Source organism: Oncorhynchus mykiss, chromosome 10 (genome assembly GCF_057628025.1).
Source record: "Oncorhynchus mykiss isolate SJ-2025 chromosome 10, ASM5762802v1, whole genome shotgun sequence".
In the NCBI taxonomy this organism is placed as follows: domain Eukaryota; kingdom Metazoa; phylum Chordata; class Actinopteri; order Salmoniformes; family Salmonidae; genus Oncorhynchus; species Oncorhynchus mykiss.
In genome coordinates this window covers 13,218,328-13,233,650 of record NC_143031.1, presented here as the reverse complement: position 1 = coordinate 13,233,650, position 15,323 = coordinate 13,218,328, and the positions used below count along the sequence as shown (strand labels likewise).

Genomic DNA, 15,323 nt, shown 5'->3' with positions numbered 1-15,323 from the left:
TGAACAAATTTGGAGACTCTCCAAAAGAGACTATGACTATTGAACACCACCACACTGTTCGTAAATTACAATTAACAACAAGACAGGGTGGGTTGTTAAAATAGCCCTGAACTACAAACCTCCAGGACCAAGACAAAATAGCCAGTATCACGCACTTTGACAACTAAAAAGTTATTTACTACGGAAATATATATATTTGTTATTAAGATATTAAATTATTGATTATTCTGTTATAATCAATCAATAAATCAATGAATCAATCAACTCAATAATTAGCTTACAGGGAAAGCCAGACGGTCTAGTTTGCATTTTAACGGGGGTGCTGAAAGCAGAACGATCTGTCCGTGGTGGTGACGAGTCGCTTATAGAATACGCTAGATCACATCTTTCAGCTCAATGAATTACATATTGTTCCCATAATTGTTTAAAATGGGCAAGATTTACCTATAGCCTAATTATCACCGCCATATCAGCTGTTTGCTGGCTTTATTTAATCGCACACAATTCAAAACCGTATCAAACCAACAACTCCCTCTAATCATATAATGCGGCATTTCTATTTTAGGGAAATAACACACACACAAAAAAAACGATTTTAGGGTACATTTTTAAGTATAGTAGCAAGCTAAGGTTTATTTTTCTCTCCACAGCTCTGCATCCGCGCAATGAAACCACGCATGTGTTCATCTGTGCTGCGGCAACGTGCATCAATTCCTCTTTGACCCCAGAGTTAATCTGCATTCAGATTTAGATTGACGCTCCAATATATTTCTCAGTTGCTGGATTTTAGGCTATTCCGTTGCCGCTGTATTTATGTAGTTGTTACTGTTATTTCTTAAAGTCGGGGAAGCTTGATTAGATTCAATCGGTTTTGTGGCCGTTTTGCTCAACACCGCAGAGGGTCTACATTTTCCGAACCGAACGCTAACACAAGTTGTTTAGCCTATGCTATGTGCGTGATGTACCACAGTGAGGATAGACAGTAGTCCATCTGCAATAAAGACGAAAAGAAGATGGTGATCATTGCTCCTCCAAATGTAGCATCTAAATGCTCGAAAGCGATGGCGAAGCCTTCCTTCTCTCTAAAGCTATTTCTTTGGGTGTTTTTACTCGCTAATCTTCCTACAAGGTAAGGAGAAAATATACCAGGCTTTTATTAAAATGCCGTCGACACATACATGTGTGGCCGGGCAAATATTTAGTTTTTGGATACTAGAATGAGAGTCCGGCCCAGTTATTTCAATCTTATGTTTTCCTCTGATCTTCCTCTTATGCTTTCTATCGGACAGGATAACACCCTGCCGTTTATTAGGGTGGCTTGTTACAGAACCAGGGCTCGTTTAGTTACTTGTCAAGGAATGTATTTCGCACATTGTTGGCACTTTGGATGAGTGGTATTGGATCCGTAACTGTAATGCTTAATGTGACTCCAATAGATATAGTCGTGTTTTTGGGAGGTTAGAATAAAAACAGTGGTCAGGTAAGGATGTCCATTATTTCCACGGGTTTATTTGCTGTATAAGGAATATTATAATGGTGATGTAGGCTACTGGGCAAAGCTATTCAGATGTGAACAATATGTAAAGCTAATGTCTTGGAAATAGATGCATAGCATACCATATCATTCTAAATGATTATGTTTATGTACTGTATAAATGGCACGTGAAGACGTAGCCTATCGATGCATGAACCTTATATATTACAAGATCCCAAAACGTCCTCATTCCCAGAATGTTTTTAAGGTGATGGATGTAGAACTTCAAATGAAACCCATTGGTCTCATATGTACCGCCCCCTTAGCCATTAAAATCACGATTCAAAAGTAATTGTTGATTCCTGTATCTAAATCACGACTTTTCAAAATGGTAGACTTTTATATTTACATAGAAGCAGTGCAATAAAGGCAACAATAGAGAGACACATATGGTCTATCTCTGGTCACTGCTAACTCCACAATCTGTAGAAAGAAATGCTCAATTGACTTGTCACGAAAAGGCACCCATTGCACCAATAAAATATGAACACTTGAGAAGGAAGCGGATGGTTTAAGGGCTCACATCGCTTCTGTCTTGTGTGCTGCCTGAGGGTGAAAAATGGAGGGTGATAGATCAGTCTTCATTCAATCACCATCGTAGAAAACGCGGCCATGGAGTCTCTGGCCTAGATCAAAATGTCTGCACTGTGTGTTCTATTGTGTTCACACATATGCCAGCCTTTAACATGATTCAAACCTAATTTAAAAGGATTCTGTTCTCAAGAATTCAGTAGGCAAGGCTTTTCATATGCATCTGGGAACACGTAAATAAGACGCATGAAACGTAATGAGCTCACCTTGACTGCAGCTCATGGTAAGGCAACATAAGGGTGCATCCTAGGTAGTCATAACACATAAGCCCCTGTGAAAGAGCAACACTGTATATATAGGCTGGCATGGCTAGGTACAACATAAGGTTTGAACTGTCCTAACAACTGGCTAAGGGATTTTATGTTGACACATTTTTACAGATATATTTGTTATTACAATTGTATTACTATCTATTTGAATGATATATATATACATGAGTATGAACTCTATAACCGCTGTTAGTGACTTCATAAGCACCTCAGGATCTCTGGTATTAACTGTATAGTAATAACATACTCATCCAACTTTCACTCCAACTACTTGGTTTACAGTACACTGGGCCATGCTCCACGGCCACCCATAGGGCACCCAGGGGAAACACATGCCTTCTGATGTAGCTAATCCCCAAGGAGTATCTGTAAACCCAGAAAGTGCCAAAGCCTTGCCAGCAGGAAGTAGTCCAACAATGAGAGATTACCTGTAGTCTGGTGGACCTCCCTTCGACCCCAACCCACCCGGGCAGCTTGTGTTGTGATGTCTCCGCTTTTAAAAGACCAATAGAGCATCACAGGTTAGGTGATCTGCGTTGAGTGGATTATCACAATATGAATAGCTAATAATCCATGTGCAGACAGTGCTGGATTAAGGTGGGCCCTAGGTCGGGGCCATACAAAACAATGGGCATAGGTGTATTAAGCTTTATCACATTGGTGTGCCTTATCAAAGGGTATGTGTAGTGCTTGATCCATACTGCAACCATTTCTGACAATCATACTTACAACTTGTAGTGGATGGTCAAGTCAGCGCTTTGCAAGTCAGAGCTCAATTATAATTTCTGACAACATTGCATGCAATTCGGTATAGGTGGATGACACTACTGTCAAACAGTTGACCTATAGCAGACCCACCATACTCAACATACATGTATTGTTAATTTGTCTCAGTGTGTCCTCACTTTCTAATCACTTGACATACTCAACAGCTGTTGTCAAAGAAGCAAACATACACAACTACAGTATAGCATATGGAGGACAATCATCAATGGCCTATGCTTATTATAGGAGCCAAGGGATTAAATCAAGTAAGTCACTGTTTAGCATGCCAGAAGCACAGTCCATGTTGCCCATTGGGTTAAACTGTCCATGACTATAGACTATGTTGTGATTACACAAGCAATACACTACATGGACAAAAAAAACACAAGCAATACACTACATGGACAAAAAACCACAAGCAATACACTACATGGACAAAAAAAAAGTATGTGGAAACCCCTTCAAGTTAGTGGAATGAGATGTTCGACAAGCAGGTGTCCACATACTTTTTGGCATGTAATGTATGTCAGACGAACTGCATCTACAGTATAACCCATCAGGATGTCTATTACTGTGACCTACAGGTGTCTTGTGTGACTACCAGCCTTCATTGAAGTGACTTTTATGGAAAGCACTTTGGATACGGTCCGCTGGGCCTATTCTTAATCCTAATCAGCACGTTTCTTTCCAACGGGCACAGGGAATAAGCCTACTGTAGTGGGTGACCTGGGGATAATACAACTTTTTCAAAAGCATTTATATCACCTGCTTCCTTAAATTCCTACCTGCATGTCGCTCAGTGTGTCTAGAATTTCAGTAGGCCTCTGTAGTCCCATTTTACAATTTAACTGCTCTGTTTTAATAATGGATTTTGGATTTTGACTGGTATCATTTGCCATCCCATGCTAGTTGTAAAGAAACAGGTTTTACGGTAGGCCTACTGGTCCTTTTTCTTATCTGAACGAATGTCTGGAACGGCGTGATTGGAATGGCATCAAACACATAGAAACCATGTGTTTGATTATTTGATACTATTCCACGGATTCCGCTCCAGTCATTACCATGAGCCCGTCCTCCCCAATTAAGGTGCCACCAACCTCCTGCGGTTAATACAAATGAAATCAACAGTCTTGTGCCTCTCAAATTAGCCGTATCTGTCCTAAGCTGTATTTAATCATTGATGGAAAACAATACTTAAAATACTTAGGGATTTTGACAATGAGGCGCTTTATCTACTTCCTCAGATTCAGATGAACTTGTGGATACCATTTTCATGTCTGCTTGCAGTTTGAAAGGAGGTTGCTAACTAGCGCTAGCGCCATTACTAACTAGCATGCTAGCAGATACCCATAGACTTCCAGTCATTGCACTAATGCTAGTTAACATTGGCTTGCAAAACTTCCTTCGTACTGGACATAAAAGATACATAAAAAGAGACATAAAAATGGTATCTACGAGTTCATCTGACTCCAGGAAAGTAGATAAATGGTCAAACCCCAAAGTATCCCGTTAAACAATCATAATGTTTCTAATCTGTCTGATCCCATTTAGTTAGGCTTAACTGGGTACACAAATAGAGCTGATGCCAGAGGTGAGCTAATTAGGGAGTACCAGGTCACCACAGGTCAGGTGATCTGTCACTAATAGCTCTGTGTCCTCAGGACAGAGCACCGTGAGGCCATTTTATAAAATGTCAGCTAAACTGCAATCTTACCCTCCAAGAAATGAACAAACAGAGGCATTTTCATCTTGTTCCACAGGGATAGATCCTAGTACCTTCTCTATGGCGATAACAAGCAAAATGGTGCGAGGACTACGTTAAGGCAGTCAGTGTTAGCTACCGTAATGAGTCTTCATTTGGTGTAGTGATTGTAAGAATGGTGCTCAGTGATGTGTCTTGTGTGTGGCTGGATAGGAGGAGAGTTGGGATGGGCTGTGCCTCATTAGCCCCAGACACAAACCCAGGAAATGATAGCTTACGGAAACGTGACATAATTACTATCAACAGACATGCAGTGATTTTCCCACCTGATAACATTATGCTCAAATATATATTTTTAAAGTTAACATCAAATCATCCCAGAATTGTTTGTAGTATTTGAACTGATATTGAAGCAACTGATTTGGGGGTCTGTACATTATACTGGTATTTGGATATCGATGCTCCCAAGTGCCGCAGCAGTTGAAGGCACTGCATCACAGTGCAAGAGGTGTCACTATAGTACCTGGTTTAAATCCAGGCTGTGTCACATCTGGCCGTGATCGGGAGTCCCATAGGGTGGCGCACAATTGGCCCAGCGTCGTCTGGGTTTAGTCAGAGTAGGCCGTCATTGTAACTAACAATTTGTTCTTAACTGACTTGCATAGTTAAATAAAGGTTACATAAAAAAATAAATGTTTTATGAATCATTGGTGTTGATGATAAGAATTCAATTAGAGATCATATTTAACAGAACTACTTTAAGGAGTGTTTTCAAATACATCCTAATTGTTTTTCTGTCGACAATTGAATTGTCTTTCATCTGGTACGTGAGGAAAATGTGAATCAAAAAAATACATCTGATAGCAGTTTTCACATGATGCAACTGCGATAAAGGCCAATTTAAACCTTTCAGTATAGGAAACAGTCCTCTTGTGGTTAGCTAGGCCCTGCAGCTGTAGCATGTTCTCAATGGGGGTAGCTACAATAACATTACTGTACTCCAGTGTCACATTCTAAGTTGTACATTTTTATGGGCCTCCCATTACCAAATTAGCCATGGATACTTTAGATCTGTCTGGGGGACATACACAGATTTCTCTTTCATCCAACCGTCTCTGGGGGATTTCCGTTGACAACTGGGTTCTGCTGAAAAGTAGGAACAGCACCTGACTGCTATTGGCTCAGTCGACTCTGCAGTAGATTAGAACCACAGAACAAGTATGTTTAACTATTTCAATCTTCATTCTAGTTCTATTATTAGAACAGAGGGGACTGCTGAACAATTCATCAAATGGCCACCCGGACTTTACACTGCTGCTACTCGCTGTTTATTATCTATGCATAGTCACTTTTATTTTTTTAAACTTTAGTTTATTTAGTAAATATTTTCTTAACTGCATTGTTGGTTAAGGGCTTGTAAGTAAGCATTTCACGGTAAGGTTGGTGCATGTGACAAATACAATTAGATTTGATTCGACATCAGGTCCATTTACAATGTCTAAGAATGGCCAAAAGATCCAAGCTGTCCTGAATCCCTCTATAAAGTCTTAATGTGTTGGTGGTGCCACCATACTGTATACAGTATCCCTGGGATTCCATGGTTACTGAGTTGGGTAAAGCTCTTGGTACAGTAAGTTCGGACACAATGGAAATCCTTCATATTCCATCTATCGTGCCATTGGCGGTAACAACTTCCCAGAGACCTGAATCTGTGCTTGTTAGTTTAATCACACACTTCATGACAGTGTGTTGCCGTTAGCACTTCTAGATAAGACTCATCTGTGGTGCACTCCAATGCACCATCATAGGTGTATTCACACCTCCAGCCTCAGTATCCCAGCCCCATTGCAAAACACTTTTATTCAATGTGTAATTCAGTTAACTGGCTCTTGGCTGAGTGAAGAACATTTTCATTAGGATTTTTGAGACATTGTAATGCATTGAGACGTTTTACAGAGGTGAGCCAACTCCCAAGACTAACTCTTCTGCTTGAGTACTGAAAAGAGAGCAGAGAACCAAGGAATGTCAAAGAAGAAATCTCACAAATGGAACAACAGATCCACTGTTTGTACCTGGCATTTCTTCATTGTGTTATGAAAGGGCCTGAGGAACCAGAACATTCTCTCCCCATGTTTCTCTCCTGACTGTGTTTTTGGTGACTATGGCACTCTTGGTTGAGACATTTTACAGAGGTGAGCCAACTCACAAGACGGACCCTTCTGTTCAAGCACTGAAAAGAGAGCAGAGAACAATCATTCTATTACAAAATCTCACTCAAAGGAACAATGTCAGGTCCACTATTGGCACTGTGCATTTCTTCAGCGTTCTGAAAGGGCCTGGGTAACAGTCTTTCTCTCCTAACTGGGTTTTTGTTTTTGAACACTATGCTAGGATTCATTGCCGTTATTCTCAGTTCCAGCTGCACTGTGGGGCTGGTGTCACTTTGTGAGGACTTTCATGTAGGGAATCACATAGAGATCAGTGGCAACCAGCAGGAGTTCTGCCCTTTTATCCCGTTTCTGCCTTGTCCTTTGATTTCAACCAGCGGGCAGTGCACATTTGAAAGAATGGAGCCTAAACGCATAGCAAGCTTAGCCTAGTATGATTTAGTGGTCTTTTCTGTGCTGTTGTCGTGGATTGTTGCTTTACATATTGACAGCATAACAAGATTCTCTCTCTTTTCATTTTACCTTGCTGTTTATAGTGCTGATGGAAAAATCCTTGCTTCATATTTTCTCTGTTCTCCTTTTCTCTTCCCAGATCCCTCCAGACTGAAAATGACGATGATGTGACAAACAAAACGTGGGTGTTGACTCCCAAAGTGTACGAGAGCGATGTCACCAACATCCTAAACAGCCTACTAGATGGCTACGATAACAAACTGCGACCAGATATAGGAGGTAGGTGTCATACCACTGCACATTGATTGGCTGCTGCTGCTATGGCCGCCCTCCCCAAAGACCAATCTCCATTGGCATCAACGCCTTCGTCACAATCTATCTACATCAGTATTACAGGCCATGAATGATGAGCAGACACCATCATCACTGATAGCATCATCACAGGCAGCCCTCTCATTTCACGGAGCCCATTCAGTCTACAGGGCCATGGGCCCGCCCCAGTATGACTTGTGTAAAGGTTGGTGCAACAGAAACAACATTCTAGCATTATTATGCAGACCCAGTGTGAGCTGTGAAACCTGGACGTCTGGTTATCCATTATGGGCCTATTAGCCTCGTCTGTCCCTGCACTGCTGTTGGCCAAGTATAGAGCCAGTGAAGTAGCTTTCTCTCCCTTCACTTGGGCTGGCAGCTGGGGTCAGCTCCCATGTTCAGACAGAAAATGCATACAGCTACAATAGATTTACAGAGGCAGCCGCCACCATCTTACCATCAAACATGATATGATGTTGCACCCTGTCATCTCCCAGACTGCCAGAGTTACACACTGGGTATAATTAGCTAACAACTACCAAGAGTGCTACGTTGCACTGAAAACTGGGATTGCTACCATGCACTGAAAACTGGGATTGCAACCATGCACTGAAAACTGGGATTTGGATTAATTGCAGATTGTGGACAGTTCTTTTCAAGTCCATTGTGCAGCTCATTCAATTGTAATGCTGCTGCAGTCTATGTATAGCAAAATAGCTAACGAGAGATATGTGGGGAATGACATTTTAATTCCCTCGCATTATGATATCACAAGGACACAGGCTGCAATGTTGTCTGCTAAAAAAGAAATGGTGTGCGTCATGGCATGCAGGTATAGACAAGGTATAATATAAAGCCAACCTGGAGCCAAAGGAAATGGTGTGCGTCATGGCATGCAGGTATAGACAAGGTATAATATAAAGCCAACCTGGAGCCAAAGGAAATGGTGTGCGTCATGGCATGCAGGTATAGACAAGGTAAAATATAAAGCCAACCTGGAGCCAAAGGAAATGGTGTGCGTCATGGCATGCAGGTATAGACAAGGTAAAATATAAAGCCAACCTGGAGCCAAAGGAAATGGTGTGCGTCATGGCATGCAGGTATAGACAAGGTATAATATAAAGCCAACCTGGAGCCAAAGGAAATGAGGACGTCCAAACGGTAGTTTGCTGCGTTTGTTGTTTGGCTATAGGTTGTACACACCATTGCACCTTTGATGAGTATTCCCAGGATGAATGTAGCAGTTGGTTTCTACGACTGCATTAATGTTATCACCCTCAAAAGTGGTCTGGGAATTCAGAAAGCCAAGCTGTGTTTTTTATTTCATTTGTATACGGTCATATTTATTGTGTTTTTCAAAGAAATCAATTTACCAGCTGGCAATTGGAACTAAATATGGCTTTAAGTTTGAGTTTTTATCATGCTATGTTTTTGACACTGATTATGCAGTCGGAAACTCACTACATGGGGCCAGTTTATGTTCACTCACTATATAATCTCTAGTAACATTACTTTTATGGTGAGAGAGTTTGTGATTGGAGATAAACTAGAAGCCGTGTCTGTGGTGTGTCAAAGCCTTTACCACATCCATATCTTGGAAAAGCAGAGATCGTCTCAGGCTCAGGACAGATGTAGGATCCTAAAAATATTTTATCTTACAAACAATATATCAAACCCTACAAAAATGTACACATAATAATTAACATTTCCTGCTATTTTCCTGCTGTAACAAACTGGCTCGCTATTAAGAGCCTACATCTATCTGTACTGTATCATGCAGTAAGCTCCAGTACCATGGTGGACTTTGGACTGAGAGAGAGAGAGAGAGAGAGAGAGAGAGAGAGAGAGAGAGAGAGAGAGAGAGAGAGAGAGAGAGAGAGAGAGAGAGAGAGAGAGAGAGAGAGAGAGAGAGAGAGAGAGAGAGAGAGAGAGAGAGAGAGAGAGAGAGAGAGAGAGAGAGAGAGAGAGAGAGAGAGAGAGAGAGAGAGAGAGAGAGAGAGAGAGAGAGAGAGAGAATTTAGTGCAGAGTACGTAAAGTCTGTTTTCAGCACCATGGACAGCCCCATCGTGTCATCATTTTACACTCGGACACACTAACTGCTATAGTAGTACAAGCTATTTAGCCCTGACATAAGATAGACATGAATAATACCTAAACACATAATATTGAATGTGCATCATAACACTTGTTTTTTCTTCTTTCAGTAAAACCAACCGTGATCCACACTGACATGTTTGTCAACAGTATTGGCCCAGTGAATGCTATCAATATGGTGAGTAATATAGAGAGAGTCCCCTCTCAAATTAAAATCTGCTGCTACTGCTTATTATTTATCCTGTTGCCTAGTCACTTTATCCCTACCTATATTTACATAGCTACCCCAATTACCTCGTAACCCTGAACATCGACTCATGTACCTGTACCCTGTGTATATAGCCAAGTTATCGTTACTGACTGGGAAACTACAGGGCTTTTGCTGTGAAGACCTATAGGGTGGATGAGTTAGGGCTGTTTGTGCAGTACTTTATATAGACAAGTTATCGTTACTCATTGTGTGTTTATTCCTTCTGTTATTATTGTTCTATTATTTCTCCATTTATTTTTTGATTTGAAATGTTTTGCATTGTTGGGAAGGGCCCGTAAGTAAGCTGTTAGTCTACACCTGTTGTTTACCAAGCATGTGACAAATACAGTTTGATTGAATTGATTTGATGTCTATCAGTAGCCGCCAATCATTGCACTTTTTCAGACATACTTTATTTCCACCATGGTCTGTTCATGTACATGCCAAGTTTGTTTTCAAAATAGATAGATACATTGAAAGCTGTAATGTTGAATGAATTGCATTATGTAATGAATGGCATAATTGTGTTCTGATTGTGTTGCTTTCATGTCATGTCATGGATTGTTGCATAAGTCAAACTTAAGATACCTTGCGCAAGGTAATATCATAGCTTTTGTTTTATTGCCTTGGCTATGGTTGTCGGAAAGACATCCAGAATTCTATGGAGTAGGCCTATACAAACTTGATGGAATAAGCTACTCCAAGATGGTTGTTGATATTTGTAGACAGTACAGGAGTTACTGTAAGCTAGGCTGTAAAAATAGGGCAGGGTGTGTAGGGTGAGATAAGTGGACTGCATTGCTTAGAGAGACTGCAACAACATTTGTCCCATTGTACTCCAGTTAAAATCCATGCCGAGGTTCCAATTCCATTGTAATTCAGCACAACAATCTCATCTCCACCATGGGCAAGCGTCAAGCCACAGAGAAAATCTTAACACAAGCATGGCTCTGTTACTGTCAACGTGGGGGTTTAAAGACAGTCACTCGTTTGATCTTCCTGTTCTTAATCACCTTGATCCTCCATAGCAACCAGCTCACATTTCTTAGTGTTTATGTGTGTGTGTTTGCATGTGTGTGTTGTGTGTCTGTTTGTGTGTGAGTATACCTTTGTGTGTACGTGCATGTCAAGACCATATTGATTGCCGTACATTCAGATGTAATCAGTGCTGGGTACGTTCACATGAAATCACATCATGGCTGTTGTTGAGGATTGTGGTGAAGATGCTAGCTTTCCTAAAGAGAAGAGGATTATGGGTTGACTGATGATGCTGGAGTGTGTATCAAAGCATAAACAGTATAGAATGCAGGACTACTCACTTTGCCACAGCTTTTAGCAGCATCCATTTGGTTAAGTTGAAATGTCCTGAAGAGAATAGCAAGATCCTGCTTTCTGGTCAGTTGTCATGGTGTTGGAGTTTAACCGGAAGCCGTTGCTATAACAATGTTTACAAATGCTTACCTGTGCATGCACAATTCCTATTCTGAACAGGAAGCAATCTAGCTACATTTATAATGGGAATCTGACTGGTAGCAGGAGGCTTACGGTATAGTATCCTCCAAATTGGTTTCAGTGGACTATGGCTATGGAGGAAAAAGAGATACTAGATAAGTAGAAGTCTACGGGATGTTGGCAAATTTGGCCAAAACTGAGTTAAAACTCCAGTTTTGGTCTTGATGTGTCAATGTACAGTATAGTTCATGTACACAAATAAAAGATTCATTGAATGATTGTTTTACCTTATTTAACCACGGAATCCCTAGTTTGACATAGGTTTTAGACCACCGGAGTTATAAAGTTTTAGGCAGCCTTTTAATAAAATTACACCTTATTCTAAAATTGATTAAATACTTTTTTCCCTCATCAATCTACACACAATCCCCCCAAAACAGGTTATTAATTATTTCTGCAAATGTATATGTAACGTCAAAACTATGAAATAACACATATGGAATCATGTAGTAACCAAAAAAGTGTTAAACAAATCAAAATAGATTTTAATTTTTGATTCTTCAAATTAGCCACCCTTTGCCTTGATGACAGCTTTGCACACTTGGCATTCTCTCAACCAGCTTTACATGGAATGTTTTTTCAAAAGTCTTGAAGGACTTCCCACATATGCTGAGCACTTGTTGGCTGCTTTTCCTTCACTCTGCGGTCCAACTCATCCCAAACATTCTCAGTAGGGTTCAGGTTGGGTGATTGTGGAGGCTAGGTCATCTGATGCAGCACTCCATCACTCTCCTTCTTGGTCAAATAGCTCTTACACAGCTTGGAGGTGTGTTGGGTCATTGTCCTGTTGATAAATAAATGATAGTCCCACTCAGCGCAAACCAGATGGGATGGCATATTGATGCAGAATGATAGCCATGCTGGTTAAGTGTGCCTTGAATTCTAAATAAATCACAGACAGTGTCACCTGCAAGCACCCCCACACCATCACACCACCTCCTCCATGCTTCACGGTGGTAACCACACCTGCGGAGATAATCCGTTCACCTACTCGGCACCTCACAAAGACACGACAGTTGGAACCCCAAAAGATGTGGACTCATCTGACCAAAGGACAGATTTCCACTGCTCTAATGTCCGTTGCTCGTGTTTCTTAGTCCAGGCAAGTCTCATCTTCTTATTGTGTTGTCATATGTTGCTGCCTTGCTATGTTGTTGTCTTAGGTCTCTCTTTATGTAGTGTTGTGTTGTCTCTCTTGTTGTGATGTGTGTTTTGTCCTATGTTTATATTGTATTTATTTATTTATTTATTTATTTATTGTAAATAAGAATTAGTTCTAAACTGACTTGCCTAGTTAAATAAGGGTTACATTTAAACAAATTGTGTCCTTTAGTAGTGGTTTCTTTGCAGCAATTGGACCATGAAAGCCTGATTCAAACAGTCTCCTCTGAACAGTTGATGTTGAGTTGTGTCTGTTACTTGAACTCTGTGAATCATTTACAGTGGGGCAAAAAAGTATTTAGTCAGCCATCAATTGTGCAAGTTCTCCCACTTAAAAAGATGAGAGAGGCCTGTAATTTTCATCATAGGTACACTTCAACTATGACAGATAAAATGAGAGAGAAAAAATCCAGAAAATCACATTGTAGGATTTTTTATGAATTTATTTGAAAATTATGGTGGAAAGTTTATCTCAATACTTTGTTATATAGCCTTTGTTGGCAATGACAGAGGTCAAACATGTTCTGTAAGTCTTCACAAGGTTTTCACACACTGTTGCTGGTATTTTGGCCCATTCCTCCATGCAGATCTTCTCTAGAGCAGTGATGTTTTGGGGCTGTTGCTGGGCAACACGGACTTTCAACTCTGTCTAAAGATTTTCAAAGCTGTCATCAGCTCTGGAGCAGGTTTTCATCAATGATCTCTCTGTACTTTGCTCTGTTCATCTTTCCCTTTATCCTGACTAGTCTCCCAGTCCCTGCTGCTGAAAAACATCCCTAGAGCATGATGCTGCCACCACCATGCTTCACACTAGGGATGGTGCCAGGTTTCCTCCAGACGTGATGCTTGGCATTCAGGCCAAAGAGTTCCATCTTGGTTTCATCAGACCAGAGAATCTTGTTTCTCAGGGTCTGAGAGACTTTAGGTGCCTTTTGGCGAACTCCATGTGGGCTGTCAAGTGCCTTTTACTGAGGAGTAGCTTCCGTCTGACCACTCTACAATAAAGGCCTGATTGGTGGAGTGCTGCCGAGATGGTTGTCCTTTTGGAAGGATCTCCCATCTCCACAGAGGAACTTTGGAGCTCTGTCAGTGTGACCATTGGTTTCTTGGTCACCTCGCTGAACACCTCGCTGAACAAGACCCGTAGCCCCCGATTGCTCAGTTTAGCTGTGCGGCCAGCTCTAGGAATAGTCTTGGTGGTTCCAAACTTCTTCAATTTAAGAATGATGGAGGCCACTGTGTTTTTGGTGAACTTCAATACTGCGAAAATGTGGGACATTATATAGACAGGTGTGTGCCTTTCCAAATCATGTCCAATCAATTGAATTTACCACAGGTGGACTCCAATCAAGTTGTAGAAATATCTCAAGGATGATCAATGGAAACAGGATGCACCTGAGATCAATTTTGAGTCTTGTAGCAAAGCGTCTGAATACTTATGTAAATAAGGTATTGCATTTATTTATTTTGTTGTATAAATTTTGTTGTATAAATTTGTATAAATTAAATTTGTATAAATCTCCAATGCTTAGCCTATGTCCTCTCACACACAAATCTCTCTCTCTCTCTCTCTCTCTCTCTATATATATATATATATATATATATATATATATATATATATATCGCGGTATCTCGCCCTCTCTCTCTCTGTATCTCGGTATCTCTCTCTCTGTCTCTCTCTCTGTTTCTCGGTATCTCTCTCTCTCTCTCTCTCTCTCTCTGTATCTCGGTATCTCTCTCTCTCTCTCTCTCTCTCTGTATCTCGGTATCTCTCTCTATCTCTCTCTCTCTCTGTATCTCGGTATCTCGGTATCTCTCTCTCTCTCTCTCTCTCTCGGTATCTCTCTCTCTCTCTCTCTCTCTCTCTCTCGGTATCTCGGTATCTCTCTCTCTCTCTCTCTGTATCTCGGTATCTCTCTCTCTCTCTCTCTCTCTCTCTGTATCTCGGTATCTCTCTTTCTCTCTCTTTCTCTCTCTCTCTCTCTCTCTCTGTATCTCGGTATCTCTCTCTCTCTCTCTCTCTCTCTCTCTCTGCATGTCGGTATCTCTCTTTCTCTCTCTCTCTCGCTCTCTCTCTCTCTCTGTGTGTATCTCGGTATCTCTCTCTCTCTGTATCTCGGTATCTCTCTCTCTCTCTCTCGGTATCTCTCTCTCTCTCTCTCTCTCTCTCTCTCTCTGTATCTCGGTATATCTCTCTCTCTCTCTCTCTCTCTCTCGGTATATCTCTCTCTCTCTGTATCTCGTATCTCGGTATCTCTCTCTCTCTCTCTCGGTATATCTCTCTCTCTATCTTTCTCTCTCTCTCTCTCTCTCTCTCTCTCTCTCTCTCTCTCTCTCTCTCTCTCTCTCTCTCTCGGTATCTCTCAATTCAATTCAATTCAAGGGCTTTATTGGCATGGGAAACGTGTTAACATTGCCAAAGCAAGTGAGGTAGACAACATACAAAGTGAATATATAAAGTGAAAAACAACGAAAATTAACATTACACATACAGAAGTTTCAAAACAATAA

General features: G+C 40.9%; 1 protein-coding gene across 4 annotated transcripts in view; it reads left to right on the top strand.

Annotated features, from left to right (window-relative positions):
- The first annotated feature begins 324 nt into the window (after positions 1-324).
- The window catches only part of LOC110533360 (gamma-aminobutyric acid receptor subunit gamma-2), a 73,235-nt gene continuing 58,236 nt past the window's right edge, over positions 325-15,323 (top strand). For 2 of the 4 annotated variants that reach the window (XM_021617481.3, XM_021617478.3), the window contains exons 1-3: positions 331-1,129; positions 7,622-7,761; positions 10,000-10,067. In XM_021617481.3, the coding sequence (XP_021473156.1) occupies positions 1,014-1,129; positions 7,622-7,761; positions 10,000-10,067 (324 nt within the window). In that variant the 5' untranslated portion in view covers positions 331-1,013. Of the gene's footprint in view, positions 1,130-7,621; positions 7,762-9,999; positions 10,068-15,323 lie in introns of all 4 variants that reach the window. The other 2 variants (XM_021617479.3, XM_021617480.3) reach the window with 2 other exon arrangements.